This window comes from Eriocheir sinensis, chromosome 64, assembly GCF_024679095.1.
Source record: "Eriocheir sinensis breed Jianghai 21 chromosome 64, ASM2467909v1, whole genome shotgun sequence".
Lineage (NCBI taxonomy): Eukaryota > Metazoa > Arthropoda > Malacostraca > Decapoda > Varunidae > Eriocheir > Eriocheir sinensis.
In genome coordinates, this window is record NC_066572.1 from 8,286,232 (window position 1) to 8,311,570 (window position 25,339).

At 44.6% G+C, this 25,339-nt stretch overlaps 1 protein-coding gene across 2 annotated transcripts; it reads left to right on the forward strand.

Moving 5' to 3' along the window:
- LOC126987371 (zinc finger protein OZF-like) lies at nucleotides 1-23,955 on the forward strand. Of its 2 annotated transcripts, none has more exons than XM_050844356.1 (2): nucleotides 1-34; nucleotides 22,049-23,955. In XM_050844356.1, the coding sequence occupies exon 2, from the start codon at nucleotides 22,479-22,481 to the stop codon at nucleotides 23,661-23,663; it is 1,185 nt and encodes a 394-aa protein (XP_050700313.1). In that variant the 5' UTR covers nucleotides 1-34; nucleotides 22,049-22,478; the 3' UTR covers nucleotides 23,664-23,955. The 2 variants fall into 2 exon arrangements, with proteins under 2 accessions (XP_050700313.1, XP_050700314.1); XM_050844357.1 differs by lacking the exon at nucleotides 1-34 and adding an exon at nucleotides 10,269-10,302.
- The last annotated feature ends 1,384 nt before the right edge of the window (nucleotides 23,956-25,339 follow it).

Sequence of the window (25,339 nt, forward strand, 5' to 3'; positions counted from 1 at the left end):
GGAGGAGGAGCCCCTCGGCGTGCAGGCCCCCAGGGTGAGTGTGCAGGTGGTGGAGGGCCAGGTGTGGACAGGCTACACTTGGGACAGGAAGGAGGGGAGGGCCAGGATGTGGACAGGCTACACTTGGGACAGGAAGGAGGGAGGGCCAGGGTGTGGACAGGCTACACTTGGGACAGGAAGGAGGGAGGGCCAGGTGTGGACAGGCTACACTTGGGACAGGAAGGAGGGGGGCCAGGGTGTGGACAGGCTACACTTGGGACAGGAAGGAGGGGGGGCCAGGGTGTGGACGGGCTACACTTGGGACAGGAAGGAGGGAGGGCCAGGGTGTGGACAGGCTACACTTGGGACAGGAAGGAGGGAGGGCCAGGGTGTGGACGGCTACACTTGGGACAGGAAGGAGGGAGGGCCAGGGTGTGGACAGGCTACACTTGGGACAGGAAGGAGGGGGGCCAGGGTGTGGACGGGCTACACTTGGGACAGGAAGGAGGGGGGCCAGGTGTGGACAGGCTACACTTGGGACAGGAAGGAGGGGGGCCAGGGTGTGGACAGGCTACACTTGGGACAGGAAGGAGGGAGGGCCAGGGTGTGGACAGGCTACACTTGGGACAGGAAGGAGGGAGGGCCAGGGTGTGGACAGGCTACACTTGGGACAGGAAGGAGGGAGGGCCAGGGTGTGGACAGGCTACACTTGGGACAGGAAGGAGGGAGGCCAGGGTGTGGACGGGCTACACTTGGGACAGGAAGGAGGGGAGGCCAGGGTGTGGACAGGCTACACTTGGGACAGGAAGGAGGGAGGGCCAGGGTGTAGACAGGCTACACTTGGGACAGGAAGGAGGGAGGGCCAGGTGTGGACGGCTACACTTGGGACAGGAAGGAGGGGGGCCAGGGTGTGGACGGGTACACTTGGGACAGGAAGGAGTGGAGGGCCAGGGTGTGGACGGGCTGTAATTAGGACAGGAAAGAGGGGAGGGCCAGGGTGTGGACGGGCTACACTTGGGACAGGAAGGAGCGGAGGGCCAGGGTGTGGACGGGCTGTACTTGGGACAGGAAGGAGGGGAGGGCCAGGGTGTGGACGGGTACACTTGGGACAGGAAGGAGGGGAGGGCCAGGGTGTGGACGGGCTACACTTGGGACAGGAAGGAGGGGAGGGCCAGGGTGTGGACGGGCTACACTTGGGACAGGAAGGAGGTAGCACTAAACTCGAGGGTCGCGAAACTCAAGGTATTGAAAACACTGAAAAAGCGCTTATTTGTTCCGACCCGTGGAGATTTATTTATTTTTTTATTTTTTTTATGTGGCTTATGGCGCCGGTAAACTATCCATCTGAGCCTAATGGTCGGCCCCGAGCCTGTCATGGCGCAGGCAACTGTTTATAGTGGTGCCATTATAATTGGGTCATGCTGCCCCCCGGAGCTCACTTTTTTTCCTCCTTTACTCCCTTGTTATCTCAAAATACGTACCTTGGAAAAAGAAAGGAAACAGAAAGAGAGAACGGGTCATTTTAAAGCCACAGATGAAGCCTTACGATTGGCTGAGCTCTGAAAACACGCTTGTGATTCGCTGGGAGTCCAATGACGTCATCGCCGGCGCTCACCCAATCAGCGGCCTCACTGCCTTATTAACCCGTAGGCTTCGGCTATGGGAAGGCCGAGAAGTGCCCGAGAAACGACAAAACTACTCTGCATTTTGAGACTAAGAAAAGAGCATGGAACGTACATCAGAGTACTCCTCTCATAACCATAAAACCGTTACAAATATTTACTTTTACTCAAACTCCATTCTTTTTGGGTGATGTTTGTTACAAAATAAACAGTCTCGTGATGCGTGGCATCTAGCCGAGAGTCGCTTGTTGTGTACTACAGAGAATTTGCCAAGTGATCACTGTATGGATAGCTAATTCAGTATGCCATGACCTTACAGCACCACCTATGACAAAAAAGCCCACCTCAAGATCACCCACCCACCACATTGACCTAGGGCATTCATGGTGGGTTGCGCTATGCCACCACCGCCTACAATTAGCTCGAATTAGGGGTTTTATGGCGAGCCCTTTTTAGGGTCCACCGTACCACAGCCACGACTCGTGAAAGCCTAAAAAAGGGTCTGCTCACGTTCTCGGGTTAAGGAGGGCGCCCGGGGGGGTCCCTCCTGGGCACACAGTATATCCTATGGCTTTGAAATTTTAGTATGTTGTTTGTTGGTGTAAGTGTATGACATTCTGTGAAATTTGGGTGAATGTGTAGAGGAGACTCAAACAAAGCATAAAATCTTATTTTTGTTTCACAGACTTTAATTTTTAGTTAATTACTTTGAAAAAAAATATACCATAGAAACTTTGTGTATAGATCTACATTTCTCATTTTGTAATTTTTTTCATTTTTTGTTCTGGCTTAAAAAAATTGAAATTCATTTTCACTAATAATTTTCTCCACTTTTTCTCCCGTTTTCTTTTTACATTTAAAAAAAATGTACAAAATGAGAAAAATTGCCGTTTAGTTGTAGATTATATTGATACCTTACAAAAGACTGTCAGACGTTTTGTCGATTTTGTGAAATTTTTTGAAGTGTAAAAAACAAATTTTCAAGATTTTGGCTCCTTAAGATTTTTTTTCCATTTCATGTGTCTTGCCATTTGTATTCATTTGATTGTCATGAAATGTTCACATATGATTGTTTATACCTTGTTCACTTACTGGGCCGCCAGTGTGCTGAGCAGATGTTTCACTTGTTGCATATTGGTACATCTGTGGCCCGAATAGCCCTTTCTATAAACTTTTACAAACATGAGTATATAAACAATTTGTGGGTAAATTTGTATTTATTATGACTGCAGATGTGTTGCAATGGTACCAGGTAATAAGTTCAAAATGATAAGGTAATAAATATATAGCTATGTAAAGGCATCCAAAATACATTTAAAGTTTGGTGACATTTTGCTTCCAAATATAAGCATTTCATTATGTAACAGTAATCAACTGTAGAGGCAAATGCCCCTCATATCAAACAACGTAAAAAAAAAAAAAATCCTAATACATGAAAATCTTGCTTTCATAACAAAAAAATAATGCTCCAGATCACTACTTACTAGTACTTGGAATATTAGATTATCCCAATGGTTGATTTATTATAGTGTATTTTACTGAACTGTAGAGGGAAATACCACTCCGCAAATACCGTAAAAAAAAAAATTCCTGATAAATTAAAATTTTGCTCATAACAGAGAAGAAAATAATGTTCCCCATCCTGCTCTTCATCTGTTTCTAACTCGTCACTTTCCTCGGAGAGCTCATCATCTGGGTCATCTGAACTGACAAAAAACCTGAATCATCTGAATCACCAGATGAGGTATCTGATCGCCCTTCTTAAAAGACGGTCGGGTTCATTTCTGTTGAAAAGGAGGGTAAAAAAAACATTATTAATAGTTTTTTTTATGTACAGCTCATCAAAATGTAAGATATTGTATCGACACAAACTCGTATAATAATCATAAAAACTACACCAAATAGCAGAACAAGACTATATCGTCAGTGCGTCGCGAACTGGTACATATATGCGCCAACCCATGCCTGGTACATTGGTGCACCAATACGCGGCAGAGGGAAAAAATATTAGTGGTCCGCGATTTGGTATATATTTGTACCGTGGATTTTTACACTATACTACAGGCTATCCTCTCTTAATGATACATAACTCCTCTCTCTGCAAAAGTCCAACGGACACTGGCATGGTGGGCGCCGTGAAAGTTCTGTGGAGCAGGCAAGAGCGCTGAGTTGCCAAACGCGATTAATGTGTTAACAGGCCTTAAAACTATCAAGCTTGCAGCTTTGGTCGCTGGATATTGTCCATTGACGTGTAGTTCTGTCTTAGTATTGTTACGAATATCGCTTCAGATTTATTTAGGTTAGTTCAAAAGACATATTTATCAATGAATATATTATTGCATTAGCTTATTATCAGTACACGCACTATTTGCCTGACCCGGTGGCCTGTGGCTTGCCTTCGGTGCACCCACCACCGCCCTGATCCCTCCCACCAACTTCAGTTTCCTTACCAGTCTTTTTTTTTTTTTTTTTTTTCAGCACATGACTTTGTGTCCCAATGTCCACCACTGGTGTTAGTGTTGAAGTGAGGCATCGAGACAGTTGCTGTGGTCAGTACTTGTTCCGTCCCTGCCGCTGACTTCAGGACTCCTTGGTGCATCCCGCCTTGCCTGCTCAATTGGTCACTGAGTGTGGCTTTGAAGCAACCTCGCCGCCTTCTCCAGCATCTCTGAGGTTCCTCAAGGCCAGCCAACTCCTCACATCCAGAGTAGTGTTGCAGTGGAGGCTGCAAGGCGGGACAGCAGCTGGAGTGGCTGGGATCAGCAGGAGCAGACTGCTACTGGTGTGAGGTTCAGGAGTGATAAAAAACACCACCAACACAACCACTACCAACAACAACAACTGCTGGCCTCTTCATCCACAAAGGGGGAAGTTTGAATTTCAGAAGTGTGAGAAGATCTGAGAATGAGAGCAAGTTTACTGACCAAAGCCAAGAGTGTGAGAAAAGACATGCAGGGAAGGATGACCTCAACAAATACACCCACACACTCTGGTGTAAGACCTCATGAAAGTCGGGAGTGTGGCAAAAGGTTTAGTAATAGGAGTAACCCCAAACATCACACCCTTACACACACTGGTGCAAGAAACCATGAGTGTGAAGTTTGTGGGAAATGTTTCAATCAGAAGGGTCACCTCAACACACACACCCTTACACACACTGGTGCAAGAAATCATGAGTGTGAAGTTTGTGGGAAATGTTTCAATCATAAGGGTCACCTCAACACACACACCCTTACACACACTGGTGCAAGAAACCATGAGTGTGAAGTTTGTGGGAAATGTTTCAGTCACAAGGGTCACCTCAACACACACACCCTTACACACACTGGTGCAAGAAACCATGAGTGTGAAGTTTGTGGGAAATGTTTCAATCATAAGGGTCACCTCAAGACACACACCCTTATACACACTGGTGAAAGAAATCATGAGTGTGAAGTTTGTGGAAAATGTTTCAGTCGGAAGAGTAACCTCAAATTACACACACTTACACACACTGGTGAAAGAAATCATGAGTGTGAAGTTTGTGGGAAATGTTTCAATCATAAGGGTCACCTCAACACACACACCCTTACACACACTGGTGAAAGAAATCATGAGTGTGAAGTTTGTGGAAAATGTTTCAGTCTGAAGAGTATCCTCAAGAGACACACTCTTACACACACTGGTGAAAGAAAGCATGAGTGTGAAGTTTGTGGGAAATGTTTCAGTCAGAAGGGTAACCTCAAATTACACACTCTTACACACACTGGTGAAAGAAAGCATGAGTGTGAAGTTTGTGGGAAATGTTTCAGTCAGAAGGGTAACCTCAAATTACACCTTGTTACACACACTGATGCAAGAAGTCATGAGTGTGAAGTTTGTGGGAAAAGGTTCAAACTGAAGAGAATATTGGACAGGCACGTCTTCAGACACTCTGGTCATAAAGGGTTCAAGTGCGATGTTTGTGGGAAACGTTTCATGACTAAGGGTGAGATTGTCAGCCACATGAAGGTCCACTTCTCCTGAGGTGCTGTGCTGATTCAGTTCTGCTGTGTGTGTGAGTGCAAGTGTTTGTTGTGGTGGTGTTACAGGGCTGTGTGTAGCACAGAGAACAGAAAATATTCATCTGTTGGAACAAATGGTGACTGTGACGGCATGATCTGTTATTCACTTTCCACCCTGGCTTCATGTGGTTGGTGGGTCCTGTGAAAGGTCTGATCTTTTTGGTGACTGTGCTGGGCTGGCTGTTGTGGCCTGGGCTTACTGGTCAAGTGTGTGTGTGTTAATAGTAATAATATAGTGTGTTTGGTCTTACCAGCCGCTAAGCTAAAAATGTACACATTATAAACACATTGTAAAGAACAGTAGGTAGGGGTTCAGGGATCTAACACATCAGTGGGAGGTTGGAATGATAGTGGTGGGAGGGTTGAGTACAGTGTGGTGGTGCCGGAGAGGGGGAGGACATCCTCTTCCAGATGGTGGCAAGGTGTTAGTCCCAAGGTGTGACATTCATGTAGGTGTGAAAGAGGGGTGACGATATGATTGAGCACATGCTACTTGAGTGATGTATGTATATAAGAGAGAAAAGGGGATTATGGTAACAGTTGTGACTGAATGGAATAGGATGTTGGAGAGGGATGTAAAAAGGTTAAATGCATGCAATATTATTTCAGCTGAGGTCATTTTCAAAGCAGACAATTGTTGTCATTCAGTAGATCATGTCATTCTTAATCATCAGAAATCATTTTCAAGACTCAATTCTGACCTGTCACATTGCGTAGATTTTGTCATTCTTAGTCAGTTGAGGTCATCTTGAAGCCAACAATTCTTGTTTCATAGTTCAATTTACATTACATTACATTTAATTTAATTTAATTACATTTAATTTGATTAGGGTAGTTAGTTTTAATTGTGTTCAATGAATGTGTAATATGCTTCAGTTCTATAATGTGTACTCGCCATTGCCAATGGAGCTTGGGAATAATAACACATGACTTAGTCATTCACTTTTTTTTATTGGATTAACCTGCAGTTTGAGTATTACAGCTTGATGTAGCACGTAACAGCTGATACAGCACAACAAATAAGTAATTACTGAGAAATCATCTATACAGGAAGGTAGTTGGTGTGGAAGAGAAATGGCTACTAACTCTGCCCTGTGCACAGGGGGTGATAAGTGGTGCCACAAAGAGATGCTCAGGGCTGAGAAATGTAAATCAAGTAGGGGTGCATTACAGGTGCCCAGTTTGTGAAAGACGGGACAGGAAACGGAGGAAATAGGTAACTGGAACTGTGTGGCAAAGCAGAAGGGAGGAAAGGACCTGCAGAAGCCACTGCCTCAACAGACTATTGGAAATGGTTTGACTATAGAAAGTCTGCTGGTCAACAGAAAAATATTCTTAATGTCGTGCCTGGCATGGGCACTCCTTAATAATGTTGGTTAATTATACCTCAAAGTAGAATTAATTGTTGATCACTTAAACCAGAGAGTAAAATTAGTAGTTCATTTACCAAGTCTAATAAGGCACCGTTATCGCACACAGGATTATCATCTGCCAAATAATATGGGTAGCGTGACTTTAACACTATTACTTAAGGTAAATATATTTGTTTAGAGATTCTGATGATGAACTAAGGGTCAAGGGACAGGATTCAGCCATACAAGACTAAATTGTCGCTCATAACACTTAGAACTTAGTCTAATTATAAACTAACATGTAAACACAAGAAACAAGTAGCACCAACACACGAAGAAAACCTATTGTTATGCCGGACGTGTTACTAGGGTTCCGTGTCGCCGTCAGGAGACTCCGTGGGAGGGAGATATGGAAACACCTTGCACAGCTTCTGTAGTTTAATATTCTTCCTTAGTTGTACAATTCACTCTTGACTCTTCACTGACCACTAGCTTACTATGACTGGGACTAACTCCTCTCGCCCTCTTCTCCTATATATACCGAACAGTACAGTCTAGAACGTTACAGTATATATTAGATTGTACAAGAACATGTAGCAAAAATATGTGCGAGTTGGCAACACTTCCCGCCTGGCCGCGGGGCGCGGGCGGGGCCTTGCTCCCCGCCCCTCTACTCGCTCCTCCCGGAGCCTTCCGGAGTCCCATAGACCCCGGGGGAAGCTTCCAGCACAACACTATCAAGTGTTCCCACTAACAAGTGGTAAAAAACCTGCTCACTCAGTCTAACATCACTCATCAACTTAATTAAGCCTTGACTACAACTACCGAGTGTTTGCGCTCCACCGTGGTTACCCCTGATAATGACACACACACCATTTGTCCTTTACCCTCTTTCCTCCTCCCGCACACAACCCCCAGGGCATGCTGGCTTGGGTCCCGACAGCAGTCAGCCAGCCTACCATCAGACAGACTTACTTCGACACCTCTGTCTGGGGCGATACCTCGTATAGGAGTCCTTAAATATAATATTATAGCCTAGGTATATTGAACACTTCTATGTATGTGAGGCCAGTTATGCTATTCGAAGCAACAAGTTGAAGAGGATGACATGGAGCCAAGAGTGCAGAATGCTGAGATACATGGGCCATGTGAGATGGACAAGTAGGGTATCAAACTAGGTGATAAGAATGTGTGGTGTGGAGGTGGTGCCCCTCTTGAAGATCTGTTAGGCAGCATGTTGGTAACCCTCCGTCACTTGTCAATGGTTGAAAACTCTCAACGTCTTGCAGTGGGAGTCAAGTCCTCTGGATCACCACGTTGTTTTTGTTCTTATGCCTCCGAGTGTAAGTTGTGCACATTTACATCTATTACTAGCTGCAAGGTCTACATATATGCCTACCTGTACTTAGGAAAAGAAGTTTCTAATAATTTCCTGCCTGACAACTTGACCAGGAATCTGTCTGTTGTTTCTCACAGGCTGAACTGGTACTTCTTCTGCAGCGATCCACTCAATAGTTGTACAGGAGCATACAAGAAGTCGCAATCTTCATAGTCTTCTTGGGGTCATACTGCAAACTTCCTCCTGACTTATGTAGGCACCTGCACCTTGACTTGAGGATCCCAAAGGTCCGTTCGACAACGCATCTTGTCCTGCGAGGACTTGTTGTATCGTTCCTCCCCAGGTGTTGTCGGGCTTTTTTTTTTTTTTTACAACAAAGGAGGCAGCTCAAGGGCACAAAAAAAGAAAACAATAATAAAAAAGCCCGCTACTCGCTGCTCCCAAAAAAAGAATTAAAAGAGGTGGCCGAAAGAAAGATCAATTTCGGGAGGAGAGGTGTCCTGATACCCTCCTCTTGAAAGAGTTCAAGTCGTAGGCAGGAGGAAATACAGATGAAGGAAGGTTGTTCCAGAGTTTACCAGCGTGAGGGATGACAGAGTGAAGATGCTGGTTAACTCTTGCATAAGGGGTTTGGACAGTGTAGGGATGAGCATGAACAGAAAGTCGTGTGCAGCGTGGCCGCGGGAGGGGGGGAGGCATGCAGTTAGCAAGTTCAGAAGAGCAGTCAGCGTGGAAATATCGATAGAAGATAGAAAGAGAAGCAACATCGCGGCGGAATTTAAGAGGTAGAAGGCTATCGGTAGGAGGAGGAGAGCTGATGAGACGAAGAGCCTTAGGAACAGAGAGAGGGATAGAATCCGAAAGAGGGCAAAATGGGTACTTCCAAAACTTTATTTGACAACAAAAATAACGTTACTGGAAACGCTGTGCCGAATGGCACACGGGGCACTCATACCAGAGAAGTGAGAAGGAGCAGAGGACTGTGATACCCTCTCCTCAACAGGGCACCCGACGCACTAATACATGCCCGTGAATGAGTTGAAAAATTCGGCCAAGGTTAACCACAGTGAGCGCGAGTTTCAAAAACCCCTTAATTTTGTGCCAAACGGCAAACGGTTTCCATTCTAGGGTTAAGCAGTATAGGATATACGTTGTCAGGTCCGGGGCTTGTATTTGTTTTAAGGGACTGGAGAGCTTTAAGGACTTCATCGGTAGTTATTACAAAGTTAGGCAATGCCTGCTCAAGAGGAGGAAGAATCTTCCTCCAAGAGAGCGACCCGCTGAGGGCCACTCCATGTATTATTCCTCCAAGGATAAAACTAAGCGTAAGGAAAAGAAAATACAAGAAATAAAAGACCATAAATAAAATGCATAAAAAGACAACAACTTAGGGCATAAAAAGTCTCCAGTTAGAAAGAAAAGAAGAAAAAATAAGGAAAATAGGCAAATCGGAAAATAGGAAAACCTGAATATAGTGTGAAGAAGAGAAAAAAGAAGCAGATCATCACAAAAGAAGAAGAAAATACGGAAATAAAAGAAAAATGGGAAAAAATATGTACTAAATCAGAAGAGGAAAACAGGAAAATCTGAATCTAGGTACACAAAAAAATAAAGAATCAAGAAGGACCTAAGAAGATGTGCAAAGAGGAGATTTGATTGATTGATAGTTTATTGTTGCAGATAAACAAGAGGAGAAGGGAAAAGAAGAAAACAGGGAAATAAAATAAAGAAATGGGAAAATAGGTCAATCGGAAAGGATAAAATAGGAAAGTCTGAATATAGGGAGGCAGAAAAGTGAAACAATCAAGAAGGAGCCAAGAAGCTATAAAGGAAGGAGAAGAAGAAGAGGAGGAGGCAAACAAGTCCCCTGTGACATCAAGATCAAGGTCGAGGTCCGCCGCGTGCCCTGAAGTGCCCTGGCAGTGTTTCTCGTGGAGGAGGAGCCCCTCGGCGTGCAGGCCCCCAGGGTGAGTGTGCGGGTGGTGGAGGGCCACGGTGTGGACGGGCTACACTTGGGACAGGAAGGAGGGGAGGGCCAGGGTGTGGACGGGCTACACTTGGGACAGGAAGGAGGGGAGGGCCAGGGTGTGGACGGGCTACACTTGGGACAGGAAGGAGGGAGGGCCAGGGTGTGGACAGGCTACACTTGGGACAGGAAGGAGGAGGAGGCCAGGGTGTGGACAGGCTACACTTGGGACAGGAAGGACGGGAGGGCCAGGGTGTGGACAGGCTACACTTGGGACAGGAAGGAGGGGAGGGCCAGGGTGTGGACGGGCTACACTTAGGACAGGAAGGAGGGGAGGCCCAGGGTGTGGACGGCCACACTTGGGACAGGAAGGAGGGGAGGGCCAGGGTGTGGACAGGCTACACTTGGGACAGGAAGGACGGGAGGGCCAGGGTGTGGACAGGCTACACTTGGGACAGGAAGGAGGGGAGGGCCAGGGTGTGGACGGGCTACACTTGGGACAGGAAGGAGGGGAGGGCCAGGGTGTGGACGGGCTACACTTGTGACAGGAAGGAGGGGGGGCCAGGGTGTGGACAGGCTACACTTGGGACAGGAAGGAGGGAGGGCCAGGGTGTGGACGGGCTACACTTGGGACAGGAAGGAGGGAGGGCCAGGGTGTGGACAGGCTACACTTGGGACAGGAAGGAGGGGAGGGCCAGGGTGTGGACAGGCTACACTTGGGACAGGAAGGAGGGGAGGGCCAGGGTGTGGATGGGCTACACTTGGGACAGGAAGGAGGGGAGGGCCAGGGTGTGGACGGGCTACACTTGTGACAGGAAGGAGGGGAGGGCCAGGGTGTGGACGGGCTACACTTGGGACAGTACGGAGGGCAGGGCCAGGGTGTGGACAGGCTACACTTGGGACAGGAAGGAGGGTAGGGCCAGGGTGTGGACAGGCTACACTTGGGACAGGAAGGACGGGAGGGCCAGGGTGTAGACAGGCTACACTTGGGACAGGAAGGAGGGGAGGGCCAGGGTGTGGACGGGCTACACTTGGGACAGGAAGGAGGGGAGGGCCAGGGTGTGGACGGGCTACACTTGTGACAGGAAGGAGGGGAGGGCCAGGGTGTGGACGGGCTACACTTGGGACAGGAAGGAGGGGAGGGCCAGGCTGTGGACGGGCTACACTTGGGACAGGAAGGAGCGGAGGGCCAGGGTGTGGACGGGCTACACTTGGGACAGGAAGGAGGGGAGGGCCAGGGTGTGGACAGGCTGTACTTGGGACAGGAAGGAGGGGAGGGCCAGGGTGTGGACGGGCTACACTTGGGACAGGAAGGAGGGGAGGGCCAGGGTGTGGACGGGCTACACTTGGGACAGGAAGGAGGGGAGGGCTACACTTGGGGGTATTATTCTAGTGTTTGCCCATACTCACCCCTCGCAACCAAAATTGGCTAGGGGCCATTGAGACTTCGGGGAATGTGGTGGTAAACATGAAATGCGTTGCAAATGCATAGTTTTTGAGTTATGAGGGGTTGAAAAATACCCTAGATGTAGGGAAATTCCTTACAATTACTAAGATGTAGGGAAATTTCATAATTCCGTTTTTTTTTTACAACGTACGGAAACCACGCAATGTAATTATTGAAAATCACTCCGCACCTCCATATTGTACTTAAGGGCATATTATACATACGGACGATGTGTTTACTTGGCGACGCCATTGCAATATGAGCAGCGTTGCCAACGATCTGGTTAGCAATGATACGCTATGTGAGACCAGGTCCACCACGCGTTGTTATTATTATTTTTTTGGTGTGAACACGCACCTTTACCTAATACTATTTCCGATAATACGCTTGGTTAGCGATGGTACGCTTTGTTAGCCATTAGCCCACGCATGTGAGACCAGGTCCACCACGCGTGGTTATTTTTTTTTAGAACACGCACCTTTAAGAGGGGGGGGTTAGCAGGGGGGTGAAGCCCCCTCGTTAGCAGGTCGAAAAGTTCGGTTGGAGTAGTTTAAATATGATCCCCCACTAAAATACCCCGAGTTCACGCAGGTCCCCAAAGATCGTTGGGGGAAGGGGATTAATTCGGCTTTTTTACTTCTAAGTACTTTTTTTTTTACTATGATATATGGAGGCGTATTATCGTATTCTGGAGGCGCGGAGTCAATATCCACAATCATCTTGTATACTGGGAATACGAGCCCGTGAAGCAGATTCAAAATCCGGTCAGTAAGGATTCACGTGTTCGAACAGCTCGGGCAAGAGGTTCGAGAGCCTGCACTTCCTGCACAAGCCGCAGTAGTGTTAAAGGCGCGGTGTTGGATGGATCCCAGCTAGCCGGTGGTTTTACTTGTGTCAGTGATAAACAATGAAGATAGACTGTGTTTGGTGCCACGGACTCTACTTGGAGGACAGAAACCTTGCGATGAGGTGACAACCTACTAGAGAGAGGGCATGAGTGTGGTGAAGGCGGTTTATGTGAGCACAGATGGCTGCCGGTGCCACGCCAGATGGTGAGGTGAGCATCGTTTGGTGGGTTCACGACACTTCTCTCCCAAAGCAAGCTTGGGGATCCACTGAGTGCATGGTTTTCGTATAGGAAACACTAAATTCGTCGCTAATGCTTATTTTAGTGGTGGTGGGAGGAAAAATTTCCTAAATTTAGGGAATTTCCCTAGATCTAGGGAGTTTTTATCCCCCCCCCCACTAAAAAAATACGCGAATGAGACGGATTTCGTGTCCCCCACCCGAAACCCTGCATTCCCACCAGGTCCCCAGGCTTTTATGGGGGGGAGGGGGGAGTATGGGCAAACACTAGAATTTTACCCACTTGGGACAGGAAGGAGAGGAGGGCCAGGGTGTGGACGGGCTGTAATTAGAACAGGAAGGAGCGGAGGGCCAGGGTGTGGACGGGCTGTAGTTAGGACAGGAAGGAGGGGAGGGCCAGGGTGTGGACGGGCTGTACTTGGGACAGGAAGGAGGGGAGGGCCAGGGTGTGGACGGGCTACACTTGAGACAGGAAGGAGGGGAGGGCCAGGGTGTAGACGGGCTGTAATTAGGACAGGAAGGAGCGGAGGGCCAGGGTGTGGACGGGCTGTAATTAAGACAGGAAGGAGCGGAGGGCCAGGGTGTGGACGGGCTGTACTTGGGACAGGAAGGAGGGGAGGGCCAGGGTGTGGATGGGCTACACTTGAGACAGGAAGGAGGGGAGGGCCAGGGTGTGGACGGGCTGTACTTGGACAGGAAGGATCCAGCAAACATGGTTATGCAGGGCCTGCATCTTGCCAGTGCTGGCAAGTCATCATAAACCAAATCGGTTTTGAATCGGTAAGCCATCACGTAGTAATGGGCCCAACAGCGGGCCATTTACTTGCCGATATATGTTTGCACCCCGGGCCTGAATCGGTTACGCTGCGTGCCAGAAACAGATCTATATTGGCATTCCGTAACCCTACTGCAGCCAATACTGGGCCTATGCAGCCTTCTATTAATACCAATGCCGGACCAATTCTGAGCCGGTTGCAGGCCAACATGGACCAACTGTTTCCATTACCACCCTGCTTTGCAGCTGTGATTTTCCTTTTGCCTTCTCAAAGCTTCATCTCATTGACTGTGTATGTCATCAGAAGAAGACCTTATGAAGTAACAGACGCTGTTCCTCCATAACGTTGTTTTCTAATGACATACACAGTCAATGAGATGAAGCTTCAAGAAGGCAAAAGGAAAATCACAGCTCCAAAGCAGGGTGGTATTGAGAACAGTTAAAATCACAATGAAATCCAGACAACAAATAACTGCAAACACAACACTGAAATGGGATTATCAAATCATATTATGCCAGTATTCTGGATTTTCAAGTGTTAGGGTTCTAACAGATGCTATAATTTGTCATCCATTTTCTTTGGATCATTTTAGATCTATGATAATACAATAGTATCTTATTAAATAATGAGGCCAAAAAATGATCTATGTTGCATAGTAACTTTGACCACATTCAATAATGGTGGTTATATGACTGGACACATATTGCAAGCATCCATGAAAAATAAATGAATGCAAATTATAACATCCGTGAACCCAAAGATTGTCAGACCTAAGGATCGACATGAAAAAATGCAACTCAAATACAAAAATGTAATTTTGCTGCTTCATATCAAGCACTCAACCTTTCAACTTTGCTTGACATGGTGCTGTTTGACCTTGATATGTCTTACACTGGCAAGATTTAAGATTGGCAAAGTGTGAGCTAATTTACTGCTAGAATGTGTCATATAAGTGCTATAAATAAGACGATAATCATTATATGATGCAAAATATATTCTTTCCATAAGAAATCAAAAGCAAATCACAGCATCATGGTGAGATACATCTCCCTATATAATATACAAAAGTCAAATAACAGCATCATGGTGAGATACATCTCTCCCTCTATACTATACAACAGACAAATCACAGCATCATGGTGAGATACATCTCTCCTTCTATACTATACAACAGACAAATCACAGCATCATGGTGAGATACATCTCCCTCTATACTATACAACAGACAAATCACAGCATCATGGTGAGATACATCTCTCCCTCTATACTATACAACAGACAAATCACAGCATCATGGTGAGATACATCTCTCCCTCTATACTATACAACAGACAAATCACAGCATCATGGTGAGATACATCTCCCTCTATACTATGAAACAGACAAATCACAGCATCATGGTGAGATACATCTCTCCCTCTACACACACACACACACACACACACACACACACACACACAGGATATGGAGAAGATTGATAGAGAAGACCTAGTGACGAAGGACGTTAAGTGGTAGAAGAGGGCATAGCAAGAAACTGAAAAAGACGACATTCAGAAAAGACAAAGAAACACACAGTTTTCCACATAGAAGTATAACAGCTTGAAATGAACTTCATGAGATTGTGTGTGCAAAAACAATACATGAATTTAAGACAAAGTTGGATAGAAAAAGATATAGACGGGATGACAGCATGAGGCTAAGTATGGCTCTTTCCCTTACAACTAGGTAAACACAAACACACACAAACACACACATGGGAATCTCGCCCTAAATTCCGCATCCTTTTTATAGCGTAATTGATGCACTGTACTCCTGAAAAAAATATCTCCCTCAACTCATGCAGGAAAACATTATTTTTGAAACTTTTCCTCAACTATTTCTTCATTTTGCCAAGAAAAATTGTCATTATCTGTGAAAAATTAATAAAACAGGAAACAGAATGAACCTAATGTCCTGTATCCTTTTCATAGCTCAAGGGACCATATTGGCTCTCTGGCGGTGACTCAGAGACAAGTACTGTTTGGACTTAACTCGGATCCTCTTTTCTATTTTGGGAAAAAATAATACTGGCTGTCGTTTGGAGCCAAATGTCCAAACGTGGTACCTGCTGGTAGAAAAAAATGCATTTACCCTTTGCTGGTAAGGTGTTAAGGTTGCATCTGTGTGTGGTGGGTGTGACCACTGAGGGCAAATGTGCCGGGGCCGCAGTCTCCTGAGGCCCAAACAGACAAAATACTAGCTTGGAGGTTTTGTATTTTTTTGCCCAGGGCTTTATTTTGCTCTCCAGCAGCTTAAGAATGATTTAACTTGCTGTTAAATAATTGTTAGTAGCTATTTTGATATGGTATGGACCTAAGACATTGACTGACTGTTTCAATGGATGTCCTGGGGCAGGTGCAGACAAATTGGGGGTGTGTCTGGCATGTTATCCCTCCTTCAGTTTGTGGTGATGGGTTAGGCACTTGCTTCTTCAGTGTTAATTATGTAGTACTATCTCTTCGTCTTTGGAGGGAGTAGGGTTGCAGAGTCTTGAGCCTGTCCCAGTAACTCAGATTTCTGATTGAGTTCAGCTTCCTTGTGAAGACCCTTTGTGTCTGTTCCAGTCGCTTGATATTGTACATTTTGTGTGGGGACCACAGATGGCACAGGTATTCGATTTTCGACAACACCAGGGATTTACAGAGCAGGAGGAGGTGTTCGGGTTCCCTCGTCTTGAAGGTGCAGAGTATCCATCCTGTCATCCTGCTGGCTGTCCTACATAAGAACATAAGAACGCAGGAGTCTGCAAGAGGCCGGTAGGCCTGTACGAGGCAGCTCCTTTGACCCTAAGCTCCCGTGTATCTAACCCCACCTAATATCGCTGTCCATGAATTTATCTAGTCTATTTTTGAATGTGACAATTGTATTGGCACTCACCACATGACTGCTAAGCCTATTCCACTCATCCACCACCCTGTTAGTAAACCAATTTTTGCCTATGTCCCTGTTGAATCTGAATTTATCCAGTTTAAACCCGTTACTTCGTGTCCTACCCGGTTCTCTTACCAACAAAACCTTATGAATGTCTCCCTTATTAAATCCCTTCATCCATTTATAAACCTCGATCATGTCTCCACGCACCCTTCGCCTTTCTAGAGAATGCAAGTTTAACTGTTTGAGTCTTTCCTCGTATGGCAAGTTTCTCAACCCCTGAATCATCTTAGTCATCCTCCTCTGCACCGATTCTAACATTTTGATATCCATTCTATAGTAGGGTGACCAGAACTGAACCGCATAGTCAAGATGAGGTCTAACTAATGCTAAATATAGTTTGAGGAAGACTTCGGGCCTTCTGTTGCTTACGCTCCTTGAAATAAATCCCAGTACCCTATTAGCTCGATTTCTAGCTTGAATGCATTGTGCCCTTGGACGGAGATCAGAGCTCACTAAGACCAATAAATCCCTTTCGCACCCAGACCTACTTATGAGAGTGTCATTTAAGCAATAGTTATGTGAGGGGTTGTTCCTACCTACACTCAGAATACTGCACTTCCCTACATTGAACTCCATCTGCCATTTATCCGCCTAGTCATATAATCTGTTGAGTTCACCTTGGAGAATACTAGCGTCCTGATCCGACTCGATTACTCTACCGATCTTGGTATCATCTGCAAATTTACTAACATCACTACTAATTCCTGTGTCTAAGTCATTGATATAAATAATAAACAAAAGTGGACCTAATACCGAACCTTGTGGGACCCCACTCGTAACACATCCCCAGTCAGATCTTTTACCATTGATTTGTACTCTTTGCTTCCTATTGCTAAGCCACGCCTTGACCCAGTTCAAAACTTTACCCTCTACTCCGTGAGCCTGTAATTTAAGCAACAGTCGTTGGTGAGGAACTTTGTCAAACGCTTTACTAAAATCAAGATAGATTACATCATAATTTTCATCTCTGTCAACCGCCTCAAATACTTTATTGTAGAAGGACAAGAGATTGGTGAGGCATGACCTACCTTTTGTGAACCCATGCTGCGAGTCGTGAATTAAGCTATGTTTCTCTAAATGCTAACTTATGTTCCTGGCTATTATGGACTCCAGCATCTTCCCTATAACCGATGTTAAGCTAATTGGGCGATAGTTTGAGGCAACTGACCTGTCCCCCTTTTTAAAAATCGGCGTCACATTAGCTACTTTCCATAGGCTCGGCACATAGCCAGTATTTACCGACATCTTAAAGATGTCGGTTAGTGGGTCACTGATTACATCACCTAACTCCTTTAATACCCTCGGAAATATCCCGTCAGGACCTGGCGACTTGTTCTTCTTAAGCTTATCTATCTCATCCTGAACTACTTGCCTGGTAATGATTATATCCCTCAATTTATCGCCATCACCGCCCTCGTACACCTGAACTCTTTCCGGTATAGTCGTTCGATCCTCCTGTGTGAATACTGAAAGGAAGTAGTCGTTCAACAATGTGCTCATATTTTCGTAATTTTCTACTAGCTCCCCTGTGTTTGTTTTCAGCGGTCCAATTTTCTCCCGTGTTTTTGTTCTATACATCTGAAAGAAGCCCTTAGGATTACTTTTTGCCTCATTTGCTACTTTGATCTCATAGTTCTTTTTTGCTATCCTGGTGTTTTTCTTAACTAATCTAGATAGTTCGACGTACCGGCCCCTGAGATGCGTTTCCCCATTCTTTATTTTCTGATAAATTCCCTTCTTTAACCCAATCTCGTGTTTTAGTCCACGAGTCATCCACTTAGGATCATTGTTTTCTTTTCTAAGTGTTCGCTGTGGTATATGCTGTTCTTGCCCCTCTACTATTACTCTAACTAAATTATTGTAAGACATTTCTACCTGGTTCTCCTGGCTCTCCAATCTGCAGTTCTGGCCCTCATGAATCCCTAAATTATCCCAGTTTACCCCTTCAAGATGTCTTCGAAGCCCCTCGTAGTTTGCTCTTGCCCTTGTGATGTCAATGTGCTCAGTGGGTGAAAAGCCATTACTAACTAGTACCCCCTGGTCATGTATGGAGCTCTTCTCTGCAATTTCTTGACCTTTCACCTGGTACTGTGATCTTGAGGTGGCCATTTTCCCCATATCTTATTAATTCAAATTTATTTTTGTTCAAAGACATGTTGTTGTCCTAACCTAACCTAACCCAGCCCTAAAATTTCTGTGGCCTGCCATGACCAACAGCCGCTGCCCACTGCTGGTGGAGGAAGGGGGAGGGACATTGCGTCGCCTTATTTACACATACTATGACAATGACAATACCTATGACAAAAAAGCCCACCTCAAGATCACCCACCCACCACATTGACCTAGGGCATTCATGGTGGGTTGCGCTATGCCACCACTGCCTACAATTAGCTCGAATTAGGGGTTTTATGGCGAGCCCTTTTTAGGGTCCACCATACCACAGCCACGACTCGTGGAAGCCTAAAAAAGGGTCTGCCCACGTTCTCGGGTTAAGGGGAGCGTCCGGTTTGAAGACCGAAAAAATATGAAAAATATTACTTTTTGTGAAAAAAAAATATGTGGTTGGGTTACACATTGGCTATCATTTCACAAAGATTCATGGTAAAACACGCGATACTTTTGGTTTAAATCCCATTTAAATGTCCGGTACTCAACCACGTTTGTTTGTTTACATCGATAGCGTCGGGTTCTTTCCCCCAAAACTGTGGAAAGAACGGCAAAATCTTTATATTTTTTGGTGAACATGATATGGGAACACTAAAAGCTAGTGTGTGTGGGATCTAGGACTGTCAGCCGAGAAGCCCGAGATGCTTGTGCCTGCCAAGCTGTGAAGGAGAGAAGGCGCTCGCCATCTGTCCTCGCGTAGACTCGAGATCGCTGCTTATTTTCCCGCTGTTTCCTGCTTTTTGCCTGCTCACAGCCATGGGACGGGTATCTAAGAGGAAGAAGCAGAGTAAGCATGCCTGGATGAAGAGCATCGATGTGAAACGGAGAAAAATACAGCATGCTGAACCTGACACCACCACCGCGTCAGATGAACCCGTGCCGCCCACGCACTCGCCACCACCACTCTCCGCCACACTCGTCACTCCCACGGCAAGCACATCACAGCCCAGCACATCCCACGCAAAGGAGAGTCAAGGAAAGGACACAGAAGATACCTCGTTACTCTCTGCTAGAGAAAATCTTCTAGACATGGTGACTAGAGATGAAGATGTGGAAAGTGACGACGAGATTGTCATGCTGACGAAAAGGAGGCTTTTCTCTCGTTGTTCATGCCCAGATCCTGCCTATGATTACAGTTTCAAGCCTGATGCATACGAAAACACCATAGACATGCACTGCACAAGCTGTAACTTCAAGAACACTTCGAAACCGGAAGCAGTGTAGACTGAATGTCTAAAATTGATGTACAGGTAGCCAATACTTCACAGCATAAAAATCAGAGTGATTCATGCATAATTACCAGAGATACGGCAACCCCGTTCAAAACCGGACGCTCCCCTTAAGGAGGGCGCCCGGGGGGGTCCCTCCTGGGCACACAGTATATCCTATGGCTTTGAAATTTTAGTATGTTGTTTGTTGGTGTAAGTGTATGACATTCTGTGAAATTTGGGTGAATGTGTAGAGGAGACTCAAACAAAGCATAAAATCTTATTTTTGTTTCACAGACTTTAATTTTTAGTTAATTACTTTGAAAAAAAAATACCATAGAAACTTTGTGTATAGATCTACATTTCTCATTTTGTAATTTTTTTCATTTTTTGTTCTGGCTTAAAAAAATTGAAATTCATTTTCACTAATAATTTTCTCCACTTTTTCTCCCGTTTTCTTTTTACATTTTAAAAAAATGTACAAAATGAGAAAAATTGCCGTTTAGTTGTAGATTATATTGATACCTTACAAAAGACTGTCAGACGTTTTGTCGATTTTGTGAAATTTTTTGAAGTGTAAAAAACAAATTTTCAAGATTTTGGCTCCTTAAGATTTTTTTTTCCATTTCATGTGTCTTGCCATTTGTATTCATTTGATTGTCATGAAATGTTCACATATGATTGTTTATACCTTGTTCACTTACTGGGCCGCCAGTGTGCTGAGCAGATGTTTCACTTGTTGCATATTGGTACATCTGTGGCCCGAATAGCCCTTTCTATAAACTTTTACAAACATGAGTATATAAACAATTTGTGGGTAAATTTGTATTTATTATGACTGCAGATGTGTTGCAATGGTACCAGGTAATAAGTTCAAAATGATAAGGTAATAAATATATAGCTATGTAAAGCCATCCAAAATACATTTAAAGTTTGGTGACATTTTGCTTCCAAATATAAGCATTTCATTATGTAACAGTAATCAACTGTAGAGGCAAATGCCCCTCATATCAAACAATGTAAAAAAAAAAAAATCCTAATAAATGAAAATCTTGCTTTCATAACAGAAAAAATAATGCTCCAGATCACTACTTACTAGTACTTGGAATATTAGATTATCCCAATGGTTGATTTATTATAGTGTATTTTACTGAACTGTAGAGGGAAATACCACTCCGCAAATAACGTAAAAAAAAAAAATTCCTGATAAATTAAAATTTTGCTCATAACAGAGAAGAAAATAATGTTCCCCATCCTGCTCTTCATCTGTTTCTAACTCGTCACTTTCCTCGGAGAGCTCATCATCTGGGTCATCTGAACTGACAAAAAACCTGAATCATCTGAATCACCAGATGAGGTATCCGATCGCCCTCCTTAAAAGACGGTCGGGTTCATTTCTGTTGAAAAGGAGGGAAAAAAACATTATTAATAGTTTTTTTATGTACAGCTCATCAAAATGTAAGATATTGTATCGACACAAACTCGTATAATAATCATCAAAACTGCAGCAAATAGCAGAACAAGACTATATCGTCAGTGCGTCGCAAACTGGTACATATATGCGCCAACCCATGCCTGGTACATTGGTGCACCAATACGCGGCAGAGGGAAAAAATATTAGTGTTCCGCGATTTGGTATATATTTGTACCGTGGATTTTTACACTATAATACAGGCTATCCTCTCATAATGATACATAACTCCTCTCTCTGCAAAAGTCCAACGGACACTGGCGTGGTGGGCGCCGTGAAAGTTCCACGGAGCAGGCAAGAGCGCTGAGTTCCCTAATGCGATTAATGTGTTAACAGGCCTTAAAACTATCAAGCTTGCAGCTTTGGTCGCTGGATATTGTCCATTTACGTGTAGTTCTGTCTTAGTATTGTTACGAATATCGCTTCAAATTTATTTAGGTTAGTTCAAAAGACATATTTATCAATGAATATATTATTGCATTAGCTTATTATCAGTACACGCACTATTTGCCTGACCCGGTGGCCTGTGGCTTGCCTTCGGTGCACCCACCACCGCCCTGATCCCTCCCACCAACTTCAGTTTCCTTACCAGTCTTTTTTTTTTTTTTTTTTTTTTTCAGCACATGACTTGTGTCCCAATGTCCACCACTGGTGTTAGTGTTGAAGTGAGGCATCGAGACAGTTGCTGTGGTCAGTACTTGTTCCGTCCCTGCTGCCGCTGACTTCAGGACTCCTTGGTGCATCCCTCGCCTTGCCTGCTCAATTGGTCACTGAGTGTGGCTTTGAAGCAACCTCGCCGCCTTCTCCAGCATCTCTGAGGTTCCTCAAGGCCAGCCAACTCCTCACATCCAGAGTAGTGTTGCAGTGGAGGCTGCAAGGCGGGACAGCAGCTGGAGTGGCTGGGATCAGCAGGAGCAGACTGCTACTGGTGTGAGGTTCAGGAGTGATAAAAAACACCACCAACACAACCACCACCAACAACAACAACTGCTGGCCTCTTCATCCACAAAGGGGGAAGTTTGAATTTCAGAAGTGTGAGAAGATCTGAGAATGAGAGCAAGTTTACTGACCAAAGCCAAGAGTGTGAGAAAAGACATGCAGGGAAGGATGACCTCAACAAATACACCCACACACTCTGGTGTAAGACCTCATGAAAGTCGGGAGTGTGGCAAAAGGTTTAGTAATAGGAGTAACCCCAAACATCACACCCTTACACACACTGGTGCAAGAAACCATGAGTGTGAAGTTTGTGGGAAATGTTTCAGTCAGAAGGGTACCCTCAACACACACACCCTTACACACACTGGTGAAAGAAATCATGAGTGTGAAGTTTGTGGGAAATGTTTCAGTCACAAGGGTAAACTCAAATTACACACTCTTACACACACTGGTGAAAGAAATCAAGAGTGTGAAGTTTGTGGGAAATGTTTCAGTCTGAAGGATACCCTCAAGAAACACACCCTTACACACACTGGTGAAAGAAATCATGAGTGTGAAGTTTGTGGAAAATGTTTCAGTCGGAAGAGTAAACTCAATAGACACACCCTTACACACACTGGTGAAAGAAATCATGAGTGTGAAGTTTGTGGAAAATGTTTCAGTCAGAAGAGTACCCTCAAATTACACACTCTTACACACACTGGTGAAAGAAATCATGAGTGTGAAGTTTGTGGAAAATGTTTCAGTCAGAAGAGTACCCTCAAATTACACACTCTTACACACACTGGTGAAAGAAATCATGAGTGTGAAGTTTGTGGGAAATGTTTCAGTCTGAAGGTAACCCTCAAGAAACACACCCTTACACACACTGGTGAAAGAAATCATGAGTGTGAAGTTTGTGGAAAATGTTTCAGTCAGAAGAGTAACCTCAAATTACACACTCTTACACACACTGGTGAAAGAAATCATGAGTGTGAAATCTGTGGAAAATGTTTCACTGAGAAGGGTACCCTCAAGAAACACACCCTTACACACACTGGTGAAAAAAATTATAAGTGTGAAGTTTGTGGAAAATGTTTCAGTCGGAAGGGTACCCTCAAATTACACCTTGTTACACACACTGATGCAAGAAGTCATGAGTGTGAAGTTTGTGGGAAAAGGTTCAAACTGAAGAGTATATTGGACAGGCACGTCTTCAGACACTCTGGTCATAAAGGGTTCAAGTGCGATGTTTGTGGGAAACGTTTCATGACTAAGGGTGATATTGTCAGGCACATGAAGGTCCACTTCTCCTGAGGTGCTGTGCTGATTCAGTTCTGCTGTGTGTGTGAGTGCAAGTGTTTGTTGTGGTGGTGTTACAGGGCTGTGTGTAGCACAGAGAACAGAAAATATTCATCTGTTGGAACAAATGGTGACTGTGACGGCATGATCTGTTATTCACTTTCCACCCCAGGCTTCATGTGGTTGGTGGGTCCTGTGAAAGGTCTGATCTTTTTGGTGACTGTGCTGGGCTGGCTGTTGTGGCCTGGGCTTATTGGTCAAGTGTGTGTGTGTTAATAGTAATAATATAGTGTATTTGGTCTTACCAGCTGCAAAGCTAAAATGTACACATTATAAACACATTGTAAAGAACAGGAGGTAGTGGTTCATGGATCAAACACATAAGTGGGAGGTTGGAATGAAAGAGGTGGGAGGGTTGAGTGCAGTGTGGTGGTGCCGGTAGGAGGACATCCTCTTCCAGATGGTGGCAAGGTGTTAGTCCCAAGGTGTGACATTCATGTAGGTGTGAAAGAGGGGTGACGATATGATTGAGCACATGCTACTTGAGTGATGTATGTATATAATAGAGAAAAGGGGATTATGGTAACAGTTGTGACTGAATGGAATAGGATGTTGGAGAGGGATGTAAATAGGTTAAATGCATGCAATATTATTTCAGCTGAGGTCATTTTCAAAGCAGACAATTGTTGTCATTCAGTAGATCATGTCATTCTTAATCATCAGAAATCATTTTCAAGACTCAATTCTGACCTGTCACATTGCGTAGATCTTGTCATTCTTAGTCAGTTGAGGTCATCTTGAAGCCAACAATTCTTGTTTCATAGTTCAATTCTTGTCATTTTCCCTCTGTTTGTTCCTCAGATATATTTTTCAAATTAATATCATATTTATTTCCATTTATTTCATTTTGGGAGCAGGCATAAAGGCCAGGTTATGTTAGGTTACCTTATATTTAGTTTAATTAGGTCAGATGAGGTTAGGTTACATTTAATTTGATTAGGGTAGTTAGTTTTAATTGTGTTCAATGAATGTGTAATATGCTTCAGTTATATAATGTGTACTCGCCATTGCCAATGGAGCTTGGGAATAGTAACACATGACTTAGTCATTCACTTTTTTTTATTGGATTAACCTGCAGTTTGAGTATTACAGCTTGATGTAGCACGTAACAGCTGATACAGCACAACAAATAAGTAATTACTGAGAAATCATCTATACAGGAAGGTAGTTGGTGTGGAAGAGAAATGGCTACTAACTCTACCCTGTGCACAGGGGGTGATAAGTGGTGCCACAAAGAGATGCTCAGGGCTGAGAAATGTAAATCAAGTAGTGGTGCATTACAGGTGCCCAGTTTGTGAAAGACGGGACAGGAAACGGAGGAAATAGGTAACTGGAACTGTGTGGCAAAGCAGAAGGGAGGAAAGGACCTGCAGAAGCCACTGCCTCAACAGACTATTGGAAATGGTTTGACTATAGTAAGTCTGCTGGTCAACAGAAAAATATTCTTAATGTCGTGCCTGGCATGGGCACTCCTTAATAATGTTGGTTAATTATACCTCAAAGTAGAATTAATTGTTGATCACTTAAACCAGAGAGTAAAATTAGTAGTTCATTTACCAAGTCTAATAAGGCACCGTTATCGCACACAGGATTATCATCTGCCAAATAATATGGGTAGCGTGACTTTAACA

Bases quoted from the DNA above. Each gene is read 5' to 3' on its own strand.
- LOC126987371 (XM_050844356.1), top strand. From the start codon at position 22,479: ATGAGAGCAAGTTTACTGACCAAAGCCAAGAGTGTGAGAAAAGACATG.